At 37.3% G+C, this 13,380-nt stretch overlaps 2 protein-coding genes across 2 annotated transcripts in view; one reads left to right on the forward strand and one right to left on the reverse strand.

Annotated features, from left to right (window-relative positions):
• The window catches only part of schip1 (schwannomin interacting protein 1), a 279,659-nt gene that overhangs the window by 100,109 nt on the left and 166,170 nt on the right, over positions 1 to 13,380 (forward strand). The window lies entirely within an intron of this gene.
• On the reverse strand, positions 888 to 9,491 carry LOC141798388 (uncharacterized). Its single transcript, XM_074680305.1, has 5 exons — positions 9,158 to 9,491; positions 6,523 to 7,577; positions 4,665 to 4,820; positions 3,631 to 3,726; positions 888 to 1,299 (listed from the first exon to the last, which is right to left on the reverse strand). The coding sequence occupies exons 2-5, from the start codon at positions 7,567 to 7,569 to the stop codon at positions 979 to 981; spliced, it is 1,620 nt and encodes a 539-aa protein (XP_074536406.1). The 5' UTR covers positions 7,570 to 7,577; positions 9,158 to 9,491; the 3' UTR covers positions 888 to 978.

Consider the following 13,380-nt stretch of genomic DNA (forward strand, 5'->3'; position numbering starts at 1 on the left):
TCAAATTTCCTAAGCAATCACAACTTAATCCATGTTCATTGAACTAAATTGTATTGTGTTGCCTTAACTGCTATAAACCCTTTTTATTTGTGTATACTCAAATCAATTTATTGGTTCATTAAAACATTATAGAATTGAGTTCAATGTAATTTAACATTTATTGTAGTACTTGGTCTTTACTTGTTATGATTGATCATATTCACACAAATAAACAAATGCTTATGAAACATTTAGGACTTTATTAAACAATAAATGAATGTGTGAGTGCTATGACTCAAACTTGCACCACTATTCACATTACAAGGCAGTGGTGGTGGTGGTATTGACCAAAGACAAGAACCTTGCACATCTGACAGACAGCATTCCTGACAAAAGAGATGCTGAGCATGTGCTACAATGTAACAACACAGCTAAACACAACACAACACATATTTCCTGAACATGCTTCTGCAGTGAAGGGGTATTTCAATTCACCTGTCAGATCAAAGCTTTAACTTACAAACTGAATCCATTAACTGCTGAGTGAAAAGTAGAAAAAAGTCAAGAAAAATACAACAGAACATTCTTTGCTCCAAACAAAGATGCTTAGGTAAGAGCGTGTCTTCCCCCACCTCTTATTTGAAATGGAAATTTACTTTTCAAAATTATTTGAAGTAAAACACCAGTATTGTTGAACCTTTTATACCAAAAGACAGCAAACGCTGCATTTGTGAGAACAGCACAATATACTGCATTTTTGATTTTAGCTATTTTTCCCTCTCAAAACCCCCCAAAACAAAACAAAACAAAACAAGTGACACAACAATGAGAAATCAATTTTTCCTTTGTGTTGTCAAAATATTTCTCCAAACCAAGCAGAATTTCTTTATTAAAGTTGAAGTGTTGGTCAAAAAATGTGAAGTAGTTCAAACAGACAGATTTATCATTTGTCAGACATTACAGCAGCTTAGCAAAGTCCAGGGTGTGGCTGAAGAGGTCTCAGAGTTCGGCAAAAATTTTGTTCTTGAGTCCAAGAACTTTGGGTGAAGGCCTTTCACCATCCATTTGCATCAGCACTTTCTGAATGAACTCGTAGTAGTTTCTGAGCTCTTTTGGGTATGCCATGTTCAGGGCATAAATGAGTCCCAGCATCATTGCACAGGCCTGTGCTTCAGATCCTATGTTGTCCAGAACAGTCACTCCTTCAACATGAACACCAATGTCATCAAGATGTCCAGTCACTCCACCCTCCTTGTTGATCACATATATCCCCATGCTCGATTTCTGCATGTCTTTCAGAATGTCATCGCCCCTGCTGTCCTGTTATTTGAGGGGAACAAAAAACAAAAAATATATATTGTATGTCATATTTCATGTCTTTCTTCTGTTTTACTTGAATACACTCAGAGCCAGGTCCTCAAAAAGATTGCACTGCTTTAGCTTTTGCAACCACTAAACCTGTTCAGACAGAAAAAACTAGCATGCGATCCTTTAAGCATACACAACATTGATTATATTGATAATAACTCACTTTTTGTGTATTTTTTCATTAAAAATGTGTACATCATGTAATCAAGTTGGCATTTAAAGGGTTAAAATACAATAAATATTGTAATATCTGGTATTTTTTATTAGATCTGAAGTTGACTGAATGATTTGAGCAATAAAAGTACAAACAAATATTAATGTAATGTTTTTACAGCAGCTTTGGGACAGGACATTTATGTCCTCCGATTACCTCAAAGAAAGGGTAGTAAATTTGTTCCATGATAACCTTTGACTTCTGGCTAAAATCAAGCTTTGAATTTCAAGGCTTCCATGAAAAATACCGTCCAATAGAAAATAATGTCATACTGAGTAACACTGCCTAAATTATGGAAAAAAAGTTGAGCAAAAAAAAAATTGACTGAATTGACCTTGAAAAATTGACAAAAATGTACTCTATTACCCACAAGGGTTAAAGGGCACAAAGAATACTCCAACATTTATACACTTTGGGACCATGTCTCAGGAGGTAAGGATAGTTCGCTAAATGCTGAGTGCTTCACTCATTAAGAGGATAAATCAGTGATACCCAAACAAACCCAAGAAATATATGTAACTCAACTGCTCATCCTGAAAATAGTAATTCAGTGGCCTCAGTGGTAGGTCAGACTGGGCTTTATGTTGACCTAAAGACAGGACCATGGACAGCTCTGCTCTAATGTAAACAGATCAGTATAAAAGATTCAGGACCATGGACAGCTCTGCATCAACTTGTTTATATACATTATTTGTTTATTATATATTTAAACTATTTAAGATAATCATGACATTATAATAAATAATAAATTAATCAACATATAAAGCCTTGACCATTAGAAAATGACAAAATGTGAATGCGAAGGTAATTATAAATTACAATTATTTTTCTTTCCGGCCTCTTAGTGTGTCTTCTTGTGGCAGACGGCTCAGGTTGATTGCCCCCTTACAACATAAGCATCTGGCCTAAAGAGCAGCAGCAGTCCTCCTCATGGCCCCATCATCTCTGCATGACTCACCTGCATGCGTTCCCTCAAGCCTGAATTTTTTTTTTTTTGACCTGCTAGATCACTTCAGCTACATGAACTACTTGCTGTGGCGGAAAGTTTACGTTTTTTTTGCAGCTCAGTGTATAGGAGACGTCACTGTGGAAGTTTGCAGGGACAAAGCCACCTCTATGCCATATGCGCCTGCATATCTTTAGAGCAAATTCTTTTGAGGATGGGGCGCTAAAACAGGGCAGATTGCATGAGCTATTTCTGCGAAAATGACAGTGCTATAGGCAGAAATAATCCATTCTTTGTGGATCCGGCCCTCAGTGTCATCAAACATTAAACCAGACACCTAATGTTCAATTTAAGCATCTTAGTCTGATGAATGCTCTTACTTCTGGACCATAGAGCTCCATTGTTTAAAAAATATAAAAACATTCAAAACACGGCAATGACCTAATGTTTCACTGGTTGGTCGGTCCTAAAAGATATTTTCATGATGTAGTTTTGTTTGCTTACTTAATTTATATCAACTCAAAATTTTTCATCAGTTGTCCTGTAACTACTTTATATCAGTCTTTAAAAATGGTTCTTGCTTTGTATGTAAATTTTCCCTTTATACTCATTTTAAAAAATGTATCACCCCAAAATTTTTTTATGCCTTATATTGCCTTATTTTGTCAGTCAAAAAAGGTTTCCACCCTGCAACTGTGGTAGGTATACTGCATTTACTAAGTAACATAACATTTTATTTTTATATTATTATCTTACTCGCAGATCAAGTAGTTTCTATACCATGCTGAAGGAAATTATCGGTAGGGCAAGTAAATCTGTCTTTTCTATGTGTAAAGTTCCTCTGTTTCTGTACATCTGTTTTCCCTTTAGCAAAATGTAAGAACAATTAAGTCCAATGACCTGGAGTACCAATGTTAGAACCAGTTATGTGGGGCCTACAATCAGATCAATGTTATCTTTGTTTATAGTCTAATTTGAGCATTATTTTCTTTCATGTCACATGGCATTGGTGTCTGACTTCTATAAGACAAAGTTGAAGTTCTGTTCACCCATGTGTCTTGTAGAAACTCTTTCCTTTACACAACAAAACATGTCAAGGGCAAGTGCAGTGACAATATCGTACCGTGTACTCCTGGATGAGACGTGAATCATCTTCGCCAAAGTAAATGCAAAGTGCCTTGAGGGCTGCTGCCCTTCTGTGACTGATGCCATTTGTTTCCTGTGAAAAGACGACTATTTCATTTCTCACCAATGCATCTAGGCCTTTGAAAGAGTGAATGCAACCAAAGTGTTTCCAGGGTATGGTTACTTAAAAAACCATAGATGTTTGCCATGACACTGAAAATAATAGACAGAGGAACAGTAAATCAGTTCATTGTGAATAACTTGTCTTAAAGGCCAAATATTGTAACTGCGACCCCAAAAGGTAGTCAATAAAGTCCTGATCAAAATCCTAAGACCAGTTGAAAAAATGCCCAATTTCACATTGTTACATTTTTCACAATTTCAAAACACAAAAAGCAAACATGAGAGCAAGTCAAATAAAATATTTGAGTAAGCAGTTTATTTAAAACGATAATTAAGGAAATTGTGAGTTCATCGGCTGGTTAAAAGTTTAAAACCACAGCCTTTAAAAGCCAAAATCTTCATGAAGCAACGTTCCCACTAGCCTCCTGGAAACACTCAAGCATGTCAAGTCTATTTTTTAAGTTGCAAGAACAATGGAGCTACTCATTACAAATTTATTATTTTTTAAACTTTTATTTCCACTTTAAGGGATTTCAATGTTTGTTGCTGTGGTCTTAAAGTTTAGAAAGCTGCTGAACTGCAAAACTATGGTTTTCAATAAATTGTTTGCTCAAATATTTTGATACTTTTTTCTTTTTGCATCTTGAAACTCGACTTAAAATCTTTATAAGTTCCAACAGTGCAAAATGTGAATTTGTGCATTTTTTTCAACTGGTTTTAAGATTCTGATCAGGAGTGTTTATTCACCATGAAACATCACTGATGCTGCAACTTAAGGTCTCAGTTGGCTTCCAAACCTGAGGGTTCTTTTGTTCAAGGCTCTGTCAATTGTATGTCAGGCTGGAGAACGTAAAAGTTATCAGTCACGTTCAAGTCTGTATGAGAACTTCTATAACACAGTATATTCACCTCTTGCAAGATCCTCAGAGGTTTGGCCAGCTTTTGGCCAGTCTGCCCCCCCTTCTTCTGGAAAACTGACTTCAAATTGGCAAGGACCTTATCCAACTGTGCCATGAATGTTGTTTCGAGAGGTATTGTTGTTATCCGCTGGAATTCAGCATTCACCTGTAAACACAAATAAGAGAAGATAGACAAAACTATGTTCAGTTATCAGTATGAAAATATTTGACAAGTACTACATTTAAAAAGGATACTTTTCTATTTTTACTTCATTCACCAAGATTACAGTATGTGATAGTATGTGTTTTAGTTTAAAGTATTAACCCCTTGAATAACCGCACATATGCAATGTGTGGCAAATCATCAGAAGCTGGACCAGTGAAAACATTTATTCTAATAGTAGCAAGCAGTGGTTCTGTGGTTATTAGGTGACCTCTGATAAACTCATTGTACAATACATGCTTTGCCTGCTCAAAACAGCAGACAATCCAAGAGCCATCTAACTCTGTATCATAAGAAAAGGTACAGTACACAAAGAACTTCAAGCAAAATAATTTTCCATCTCAGCTTCATAATGTTTAGTTCTTTTGCTCTCTGGTAGGGGTGTAAATCACCAGTTTCATGACAATACGATATCGATTCTTTGGAAAACGATATATTTGCCGATATCACAAAGTATGTCACGATTTGATATGATGCAATTCAGGGGCCTTCGATCGATTTAAGACGATATAATGTCCTCACTGAACACAATCAGCAACTTTTCACCTGAGGCAAGAAAGAAATACAAAACAATTTTGATAGTTTTATTACTGAAATGTGAACGATGTGCTGACCTTTGGGTATGACAGTTTGTAGAGGATTATAGCCATCTGTATGATCTAATTATGTTTTAAAATTAAAACTGGTTAAATTCAGGTAAGGTGCTTTTTTGCCCCCACAATTACCTTATGGGTCTGAATGTTATACTGTAATGTTTCTTTATTATATCAAGTAATGGCACAACACTATAATTAAAAATGACTGATTACACAAACTTTATTATTGACCTCCAACATTTGACCATTTTCTATCAAACCAAAAATTTGAGGCTTTGATTTTAATTAAACCCAAACACTTCTATTGTTCAAAATTAGAACGATCAACTTAACGAACTTAACATTGATGGTTTTTTTACTGTGATGCCTGATAACCACAGTTTGTATGTCAGTGTGATCAGACTTTGTTTCTCTGTGTAATAGTCGATGTGGAGGAGGAATGACACCAAGCTCTCGCCGTTTGACTTTTTAACTTTATGAAATTTCATGAATCAGTGGCTACAAAATCAAATGATGAGATAACTCACTGCAGTCGTGTGATGATGACCTCCTGTCGTCTGTGCAGGCTGCATCCTCTGCAGTCAGGTCGACCGTATCTTACCCGGATACAGGAAAGCTATTTTATGATTGGCCGATATGTCTGGCTCCCTTTTAGCTCTGTGATGCTAACAGCGTCTCGCTACACGTTCGCCTACAGCGGTGTGACTAGGTGGGCGCTAAACAGTACATTTTATAGCAGGAGAAATATCAGGTGTGGCGTGTCAGAGTGAAATGGTTCAAATGTGTGTCTCATACGCTGAGTGTGTGAGACTTGAGAGGAATCTTCACGACTCGCGGTTGGCTGGAAATGGACACGCATGTCTGGTCAGGATCTCAAAATAAAGGCGTACATTAAAGATCACGATGTGGATCGGTGTATCGACTTTCCATCAATGTGATTGGATCATTGCTTAACCAATGTATCGATCTATATCGATGGATCATTACACCCCTACTCTCTGGTAGGCAAAATCAACCACTACAGTAACTGATTTTCATTAGGTGCTTACCTCATTGATTTGGAAAAGAGCAGGCCATCTGGCTTTAACCACTTGGACAAGTGGTTCTCCTTGAACAATTTCTTTTCTTCTAAAGGAGAATGTTCTGGCCATCTTCTCTTTAACACATGACATGCTGTTTCTCCATTTCACATCATCCAGCAGCTCCACTCTGAGCTTTTCTAGGCTTTCATCTGTTTCGCCAGTCGGGTGTGAGGGACAGAAGTTGACTTCAGCCTTTTTTGGCCTCTTCACATTTTTTGCTGGAAGACATTCATCCCTTGGTTTGTTCTTCAGAGCATTCACAGACACTTCTGGACAGCCAATATTGCGCATCTTAGTCCTGTAATTAGCCATTTTGTACTTGAGGCTAATCATCCATGCGTAGTAACCAGTGGCTGACAGTTCTTTTAGACATGGAAACTTTTGTATGAGTGACCGTGCTACATCATCTATTTGAAAATTCTGTGGGTAGGCCGTGAACTGGAAAATCTCCTCTGCAAGTTTTTCCAAAATTTCTGACTTCAACCCTGGAGTGATCTTCATTGTAATCCCTGTTTCTCTGAAGTGTTCATTTCCTCGCTGAAGCTGAGTCTCCACATTGTAAGAGAAGCGAGGTATGGGGAATTTATGTGGCCATGGATGCACTCTGAGTTCACTGTCTGAGTGGTGCAAAAGGATGGTGCCATCCGAGTCTGCTGAAGATGAATACTGTGAGGACACGCTTGGAGATCTTTGGCTGCTTGCTGGTGCTTCTGTTGAATAAGAAGGGCCAGGGATACTCTGCAGTGACAGAGATGGACTCACACTGGCACAATGTTGTATGTACACCAACTTGATGGTAGCTCTGTCCTTAATGTCTTTTATTGATGTTGCATTCATAAATTCGTCATTGAAATCTGGATCCATAAACTGAATGCGAAAGTCATTTTCAATATCAAAAGATTCTCGAATTGCATTGTGCAACTCCTCTAAAGTCTCTGGCAATCCTGTAGGGACATCAAGTCTTCTGAAGTCATTGTCATCTACAATGACTCTCAGCTTCAGGTGCTGTGGCATTCTTCAATCTACATGTGGGGATAAAGAACATGTTTATTTACATTTTCAGTTGTTTTTACTCAGGTACAGGACTCACAATAATGAACCCATAAGTACAGAAAGATACTCCCACACATTTTGTTGTCTGTGACAGAAATCACCAATTCTTGCTCTGAGAGTTACAATTAGGGATGGGGATTGAAACATGGTTTCGTAAGGACCCGGTTCTGATTTTTTTGTGAAACCCGGAGGTCAATAACGTTTGATCTTACCAATTCTCTCATTAAGTCTCAGACCCCTTTTACATACTGTTGTGCTTAGAGTAAACTCATGTCGTTTATAACATAACAATTATGCACAATTATTTGTTCAGTTAAGTTTTTTAACGAAATTTGAGTCATGGCCTCTGCTGCAGTCTTATGTTTTGTCATGTCATGTGGACAGCTGCACGAGCCACCAGCTCTGCCTTCAATAGTAAGCTGTCCTCACAGACCCAGGAGTCATCATATGTCCACAAAAACTAATCATGTCCAGGTTTTTGAAAAAAGGAATCCATCATTCTAGCCAACATGGATGTAGCTTTTTTTCTCCACTTAGTGCAGCAGTGGATCAACAAAATAAAAACAAAGCTTCTCAGTGGTGCACCACAAGATAACCTTGTATGTGTGTGACAATAAAGTTGCAATTTCTTGTTTGGAATATCTTTGTACTTGTTATAATGACAAATAAAGTTATATTCTAAAATGAATGATGATGTTCTATTATACACATTTTAATTGAAAACAAGAACTAAGGCCCCAGGCCTTTTCCGATTCTGTCTCCCCCGATCTCCGATCGTTAAAAAATGCCACGATCTTGATCACGTGATCGGATGATTAAAATTGGATAGGAAAATCAAACCATTGATTAATGGTGACAGATTGTTTATCAACACTTACATGTAAAATTGAAACACTTAAAAAACAATCAAATAAAAGACAAATGTCACCCTTCTTTCAGTGAAACTGTACATTTAAGGGTTCCTGTAACATCTGCGCTGTCTGTTAAAAAAGGCATTTATTTCTGTTCACATTCAGAAACCATCAATTGTTGAGAAATAAAATCATAGCAAGTTTTGATTCAAGATTGCCAACGATTTTTTCTGATAAATAGGGAGTATCGATAAACGCATTGATAAGGACTTGAACCATTAAGGAGTATCAATAACAGCATCAGTATCAAAAAAAATTAACAATCCCCATCCCTAGTTACAATTTCAAAATTCTTCCAAGTTGTAACATTAAGCCTTTGTGCTTATGTGTGGCAGTTCTTCCTTTGAACATGATGTAGTTGAAAAGAAAGATTTGAACATTAATTAACTGTCTATTTTTATGTTGATCTTAACATGAACACTCCTATGTTTAATGGAAACATGAGGGCCACTTATCAAGAGTGTTATCAGAAAGCTGGTTGTCTCCTTGAAGAGGATTCTCCAATATTGCTTTACTTTAAAATACATTTTGTGCACTATATAAGAATTGTTCGGGTAACCCTCTTGCTTCCATGTTAAGTTTATTAGTTGATCAGCCCATAGAACACATGAACTTCACAAAAACTACAATGATCAAACCTTGTATGTACAGGAATCTTTTGAGTGTCACCATTCGCCGGCCTGCAATCGTGTAGTCCACCAAAGGATACTGGTCTACCAAGGCGTCAAGTTGAATGAGGCGGACATGTGATGTGGGACATAACTCAAAAGCTCTGAAATGCTCCCTGTACCAAGCACTCAGCTCTTTCACAATAAAGCTCAAGCTGTTCCCCAGTACAACCATCTGAACAATCTCTGCAAACTCTGGCAAGCCACCAATTGAGCCAACAACAACAACCATGCCTTCTCTGTAGTTCAATCCGTTAACAGATGCATTTTTTGTGAGCTGAATGCAAGTAATGTCAGGGTTTTTCAGAAGCAGAACCCTCTGAACATCCTGATGTAAAATGTCAACTGATACAGTTGACACAGATGAGACAGTCAAACAAGACTCTTCAGTAGTGGCTGAATCCAAGTGATACGCCATCATGAACTGATGCTTCACTGCCAGGGACAAGAGAATATTCTTAAAGGAACGGGTGTGGCGCACGACCTGTTTAAAAAAACTGTGCTTTGCCTCGAACCTCAATGTCCACATTCCAACCAGAGGTCCAAAAAATCTGATCATCTGTGGGTAATGCTCCACAAAATGGTGTTTTGGCAACAACTTCAAATCTGGAAACACCTCTTTTAGCCAGTATCTGTGGTCACAAATCTTGGCTTGAAGGAGAGCAATGGACTGTTCTGTGTGGACTGGTGCTACAACTAGCTCAACAATATCTTTGAGGTCCAATATGACCTGCCAAGCTGGCTCTTCCTGGGGCACTAAGTGTCCAATGAAAAATGGAAGAAACCGCAAAAGACACCAATTTTCATGTGCATTTCCTCCTATACTTTTCTTTTGTGTTAATGTCCTGGGAATGGGATGAGGACGGTTTATCTTGTCAGTCCATTTGAAGGGGAATGCCTGAATAGTGTCATTGAGGCTTTCAAGTGTAAAATACTTTTTGGAAATCAACAAGTTGAGACAATGTGCCAACTCCACAGGCAATATGCCTTCAAAGACGTCATGTGCAATATCTGGTGGGTAGCCGGTGCAGACATCAAAATGACTCAGATGTGCAGACAGAACACACTCCTTTTTAACACCATAACATGGTTTTGCACTGTCCTCTGCCTTTTTGACATGCGTTTCATGCATCTGTTTTTCACGAAGAGTAAAAAAACCCGAGCTCACTTCTTTCACCTGAATGTCAGTCTTCTGTGCATCACAAAATCGGCACATGTATTCTCCCGCAAAACTTTCAATAAATCCTGCAATTCCATGCGCTCCCAAATTGTCTGCTATGACACACTGTATTGTTCCTTTTACAAAATCTCCAAGCTGTGCAATGAAAATCCCCTGACTTTCTAAAATGACAAGATCCTTCAGCAAAGGTTCTAAAACTTTTTCATAGCCATATTTCCTTACATCTTCAGACTTACAAAGTAAGGCTAAATAAATGGAGGACAATGAAGAATGGCAACCTGGTGGTGAATTGCCGAGATTCCAGTAAATGGCACAGATCTTGTGTTTTTTGCGAGATGTGCCCAGTGGATTACAAATTTCAAAATCATCCACATACAAATTTAGTAAGACTCGCAATTCTCCTCCTGACAAAAATGGATTGTCCTTAAAAAACAAGCCGTCTCGAAAAGATCTATATTTGTTTCCCTCACCATTTACTTCTGTGAGCTGGCTATCTAAAGCTCTCTTGAGGATATTACCAGTTGCAAAGAGCTGTTGCAAGAACTTTAGTAATGGAATATACTGCAGTGTTCTCTTAGCTTTGAAATCCAAAATATATTCGACTGGTTCCACCACTTTAAAATTTTCTCTGTAGTACTTTTTCCGTCTGAATGATGTTGCCAAAGAACAGTCTTTACCTATAGACTTAAACACAGGATTAGATGTACAAAGAGCTGATGCAAGTTCTTCAACCACTGACTGGTCTATTTGCAAGTTATAACTGCTCAGTGTGTCATGAATAACTTTCCTTGTGCTACACAAAGACGCTGTGCTCAACAAATACTGAAATTCATCCAGCAATTCATCAACTGCAGAACTTGGCACATGAAAAATATTCTCCAATTTCAGTAATACTGCTGCAATTTTTTGTTCTATTATACCTGGTTTATCATTTAATACATCTAAATCTTCACCATCTGACTGGCTGTCTTCACACAGCTCTTCACTGTTTGTAGTACAAGACTCCTCAGTTTCAGCTACTCGATATCCTTGGACTACATCATTTTTAAAATCCGCCAAAGTATGCAAGCTATGTTTCCGACTTTTGTGCGATTTAAAGGTGCTGAATATGTTTGTTTTGTACTCACACCCTCTAAACATACAAGTTACGGTCTCATTGTTTTTCAGGTGGTGGCCTATGTGGACAAAGTATTGATACTCTGTTCCAAGCTCCCTACAGCCACATAGATGACAAAAAAATGTAGTTAATGAACCAGAGCCTTTAAAGCTATTGGTGTGACTCCTTGACAAGTGTGTCAAAAGAGAATTCCAAGCCTTAAAGATGCATGGACAATCAGGATGAATGCACTTGATTTGATTGCTGTGCCCAAAATGACTATGTTTAAGTCTATAATGTTTGAGAATCTCTGATTGTGTGGTCACTTCTACGCCACAGTTTTTACATTTCCACATTGACTGGACAAACAACACAGAAAGGAAAAGGAAAAAGGGGGTGGAGAGGGTGTTGGGAGCAAACACAAGTTGTGCTTTAATTTGAGGAAATTGCAAGCTTCAACAGTTCTGATTCTATTAGGCCCCATAAACTATGATGCAAATTTCATTAACAAAATAAACAAAGCAGTGTTCCCTTAGCTTTGAAATTAGCTTTTATAGTCAAATTTTGATTTTGATATATTGAGTAAAATGAATGAAATTTTCATAAAAACTGTAACACCATTAAATAAGCTTTAGATTTTTTTTTAAGCCATTACACTGACTTTATATTAAGAAATAATTGCAGGAAGATATGTAGTGCATGTTTTAGTAACATTATAGGCAAATGACTGAGCTAAGCAATGTGTTAAGATTTCAGAGTTAAAGAACAATAATACTTAGTAGCAGCAGAAAAGTGGACCCATAATCAATTATAAAATGAACTTACCAAAACAAGCCTCCAAACAGTGAACCTTAACTCTTCATCACACAAATGTCAGATGGATCTGCGGAAGACAACCTGCAATAAAATGAAATTTGAAAAAATAAAAATACAAATAAAACAAAATATTCTTACTGATCACAGACTACATTTAAATGCCATACTTCTCACAGAACATAAGAACCGTTAGTCAATTAGGTCACTAAAAACTTTCAACACTTGCATTTCAGTTTTGCAATAATTTTAACAGGCAAAGACTGCTGAAATTGAGAATTACTGTAGTCACTTTTAGAAAGATGAATTGTACATACCACTTTCTTTATCTAAAGCTGCTAAGCATGTGCAGTATGTTTTGATACACATTATAAATGGCGGTCCAGAAGACTAGCTTAAGCTTGAAATCAGTTAGGAAAATCAACTGAGAGATAAGTTTTATGATTTTTATTTTTTTTAAATGACACACCATAAATTTTGGAAAATTGAGCGCATCTGAACAGAAGCTGTACCCACTAAATTTCAGAAGAATTCCATACATACAGGTCACAGGTGTCTAGTGAGCACAGCCAAAACTGGAGTGAATAGAAGGCCAGAGCACTTAGCAATTATTTTCCTAAAAAGCTAAAGCATCATCTTATGTTTTGCTCCTTCCATCTTCCCTCCACTCACATGATCTGGCACTGTCCTCATTGTAGTATGAGATATTTCCACACATACATGTCGCACAGACAGATTTTTTAACTCTAAATTAAATTCGGTGTGACGAGTTTACATGTAATGTAAAACAAAGTATTCAATTAGCAGCTTCACAGGGTTCAAAGTCTGAGAAAAAATAGTTGCTTGCAGTCCTGAAATTACAGTAGTTCTATTTTTAATCACCATAACAAATATTTTAATGACAACACTGTTTTCATCACTGAGGGAACACAGTAGGCTAATCTGAGGTCAAATCTGGGGATAAAAAAAACCCTTCTGAACTCAGGGAGCAGTTGGCCCAGAGGTGTTATTTCTTCAATTTCTTCTCATATTGATTGTGTTTACATTTCTGCATTCCTTCCTATAATAGTCACAGATTGCAAAGTAAACTGAAGCATGAGCACT

This window comes from Halichoeres trimaculatus, unplaced genomic scaffold, assembly GCF_033239565.1.
Source record: "Halichoeres trimaculatus isolate MK-OKI-2021-1 unplaced genomic scaffold, fHalTri1.1 fHalTri1_scaffold_9, whole genome shotgun sequence".
Classification (NCBI taxonomy): domain Eukaryota; kingdom Metazoa; phylum Chordata; class Actinopteri; order Labriformes; family Labridae; genus Halichoeres; species Halichoeres trimaculatus.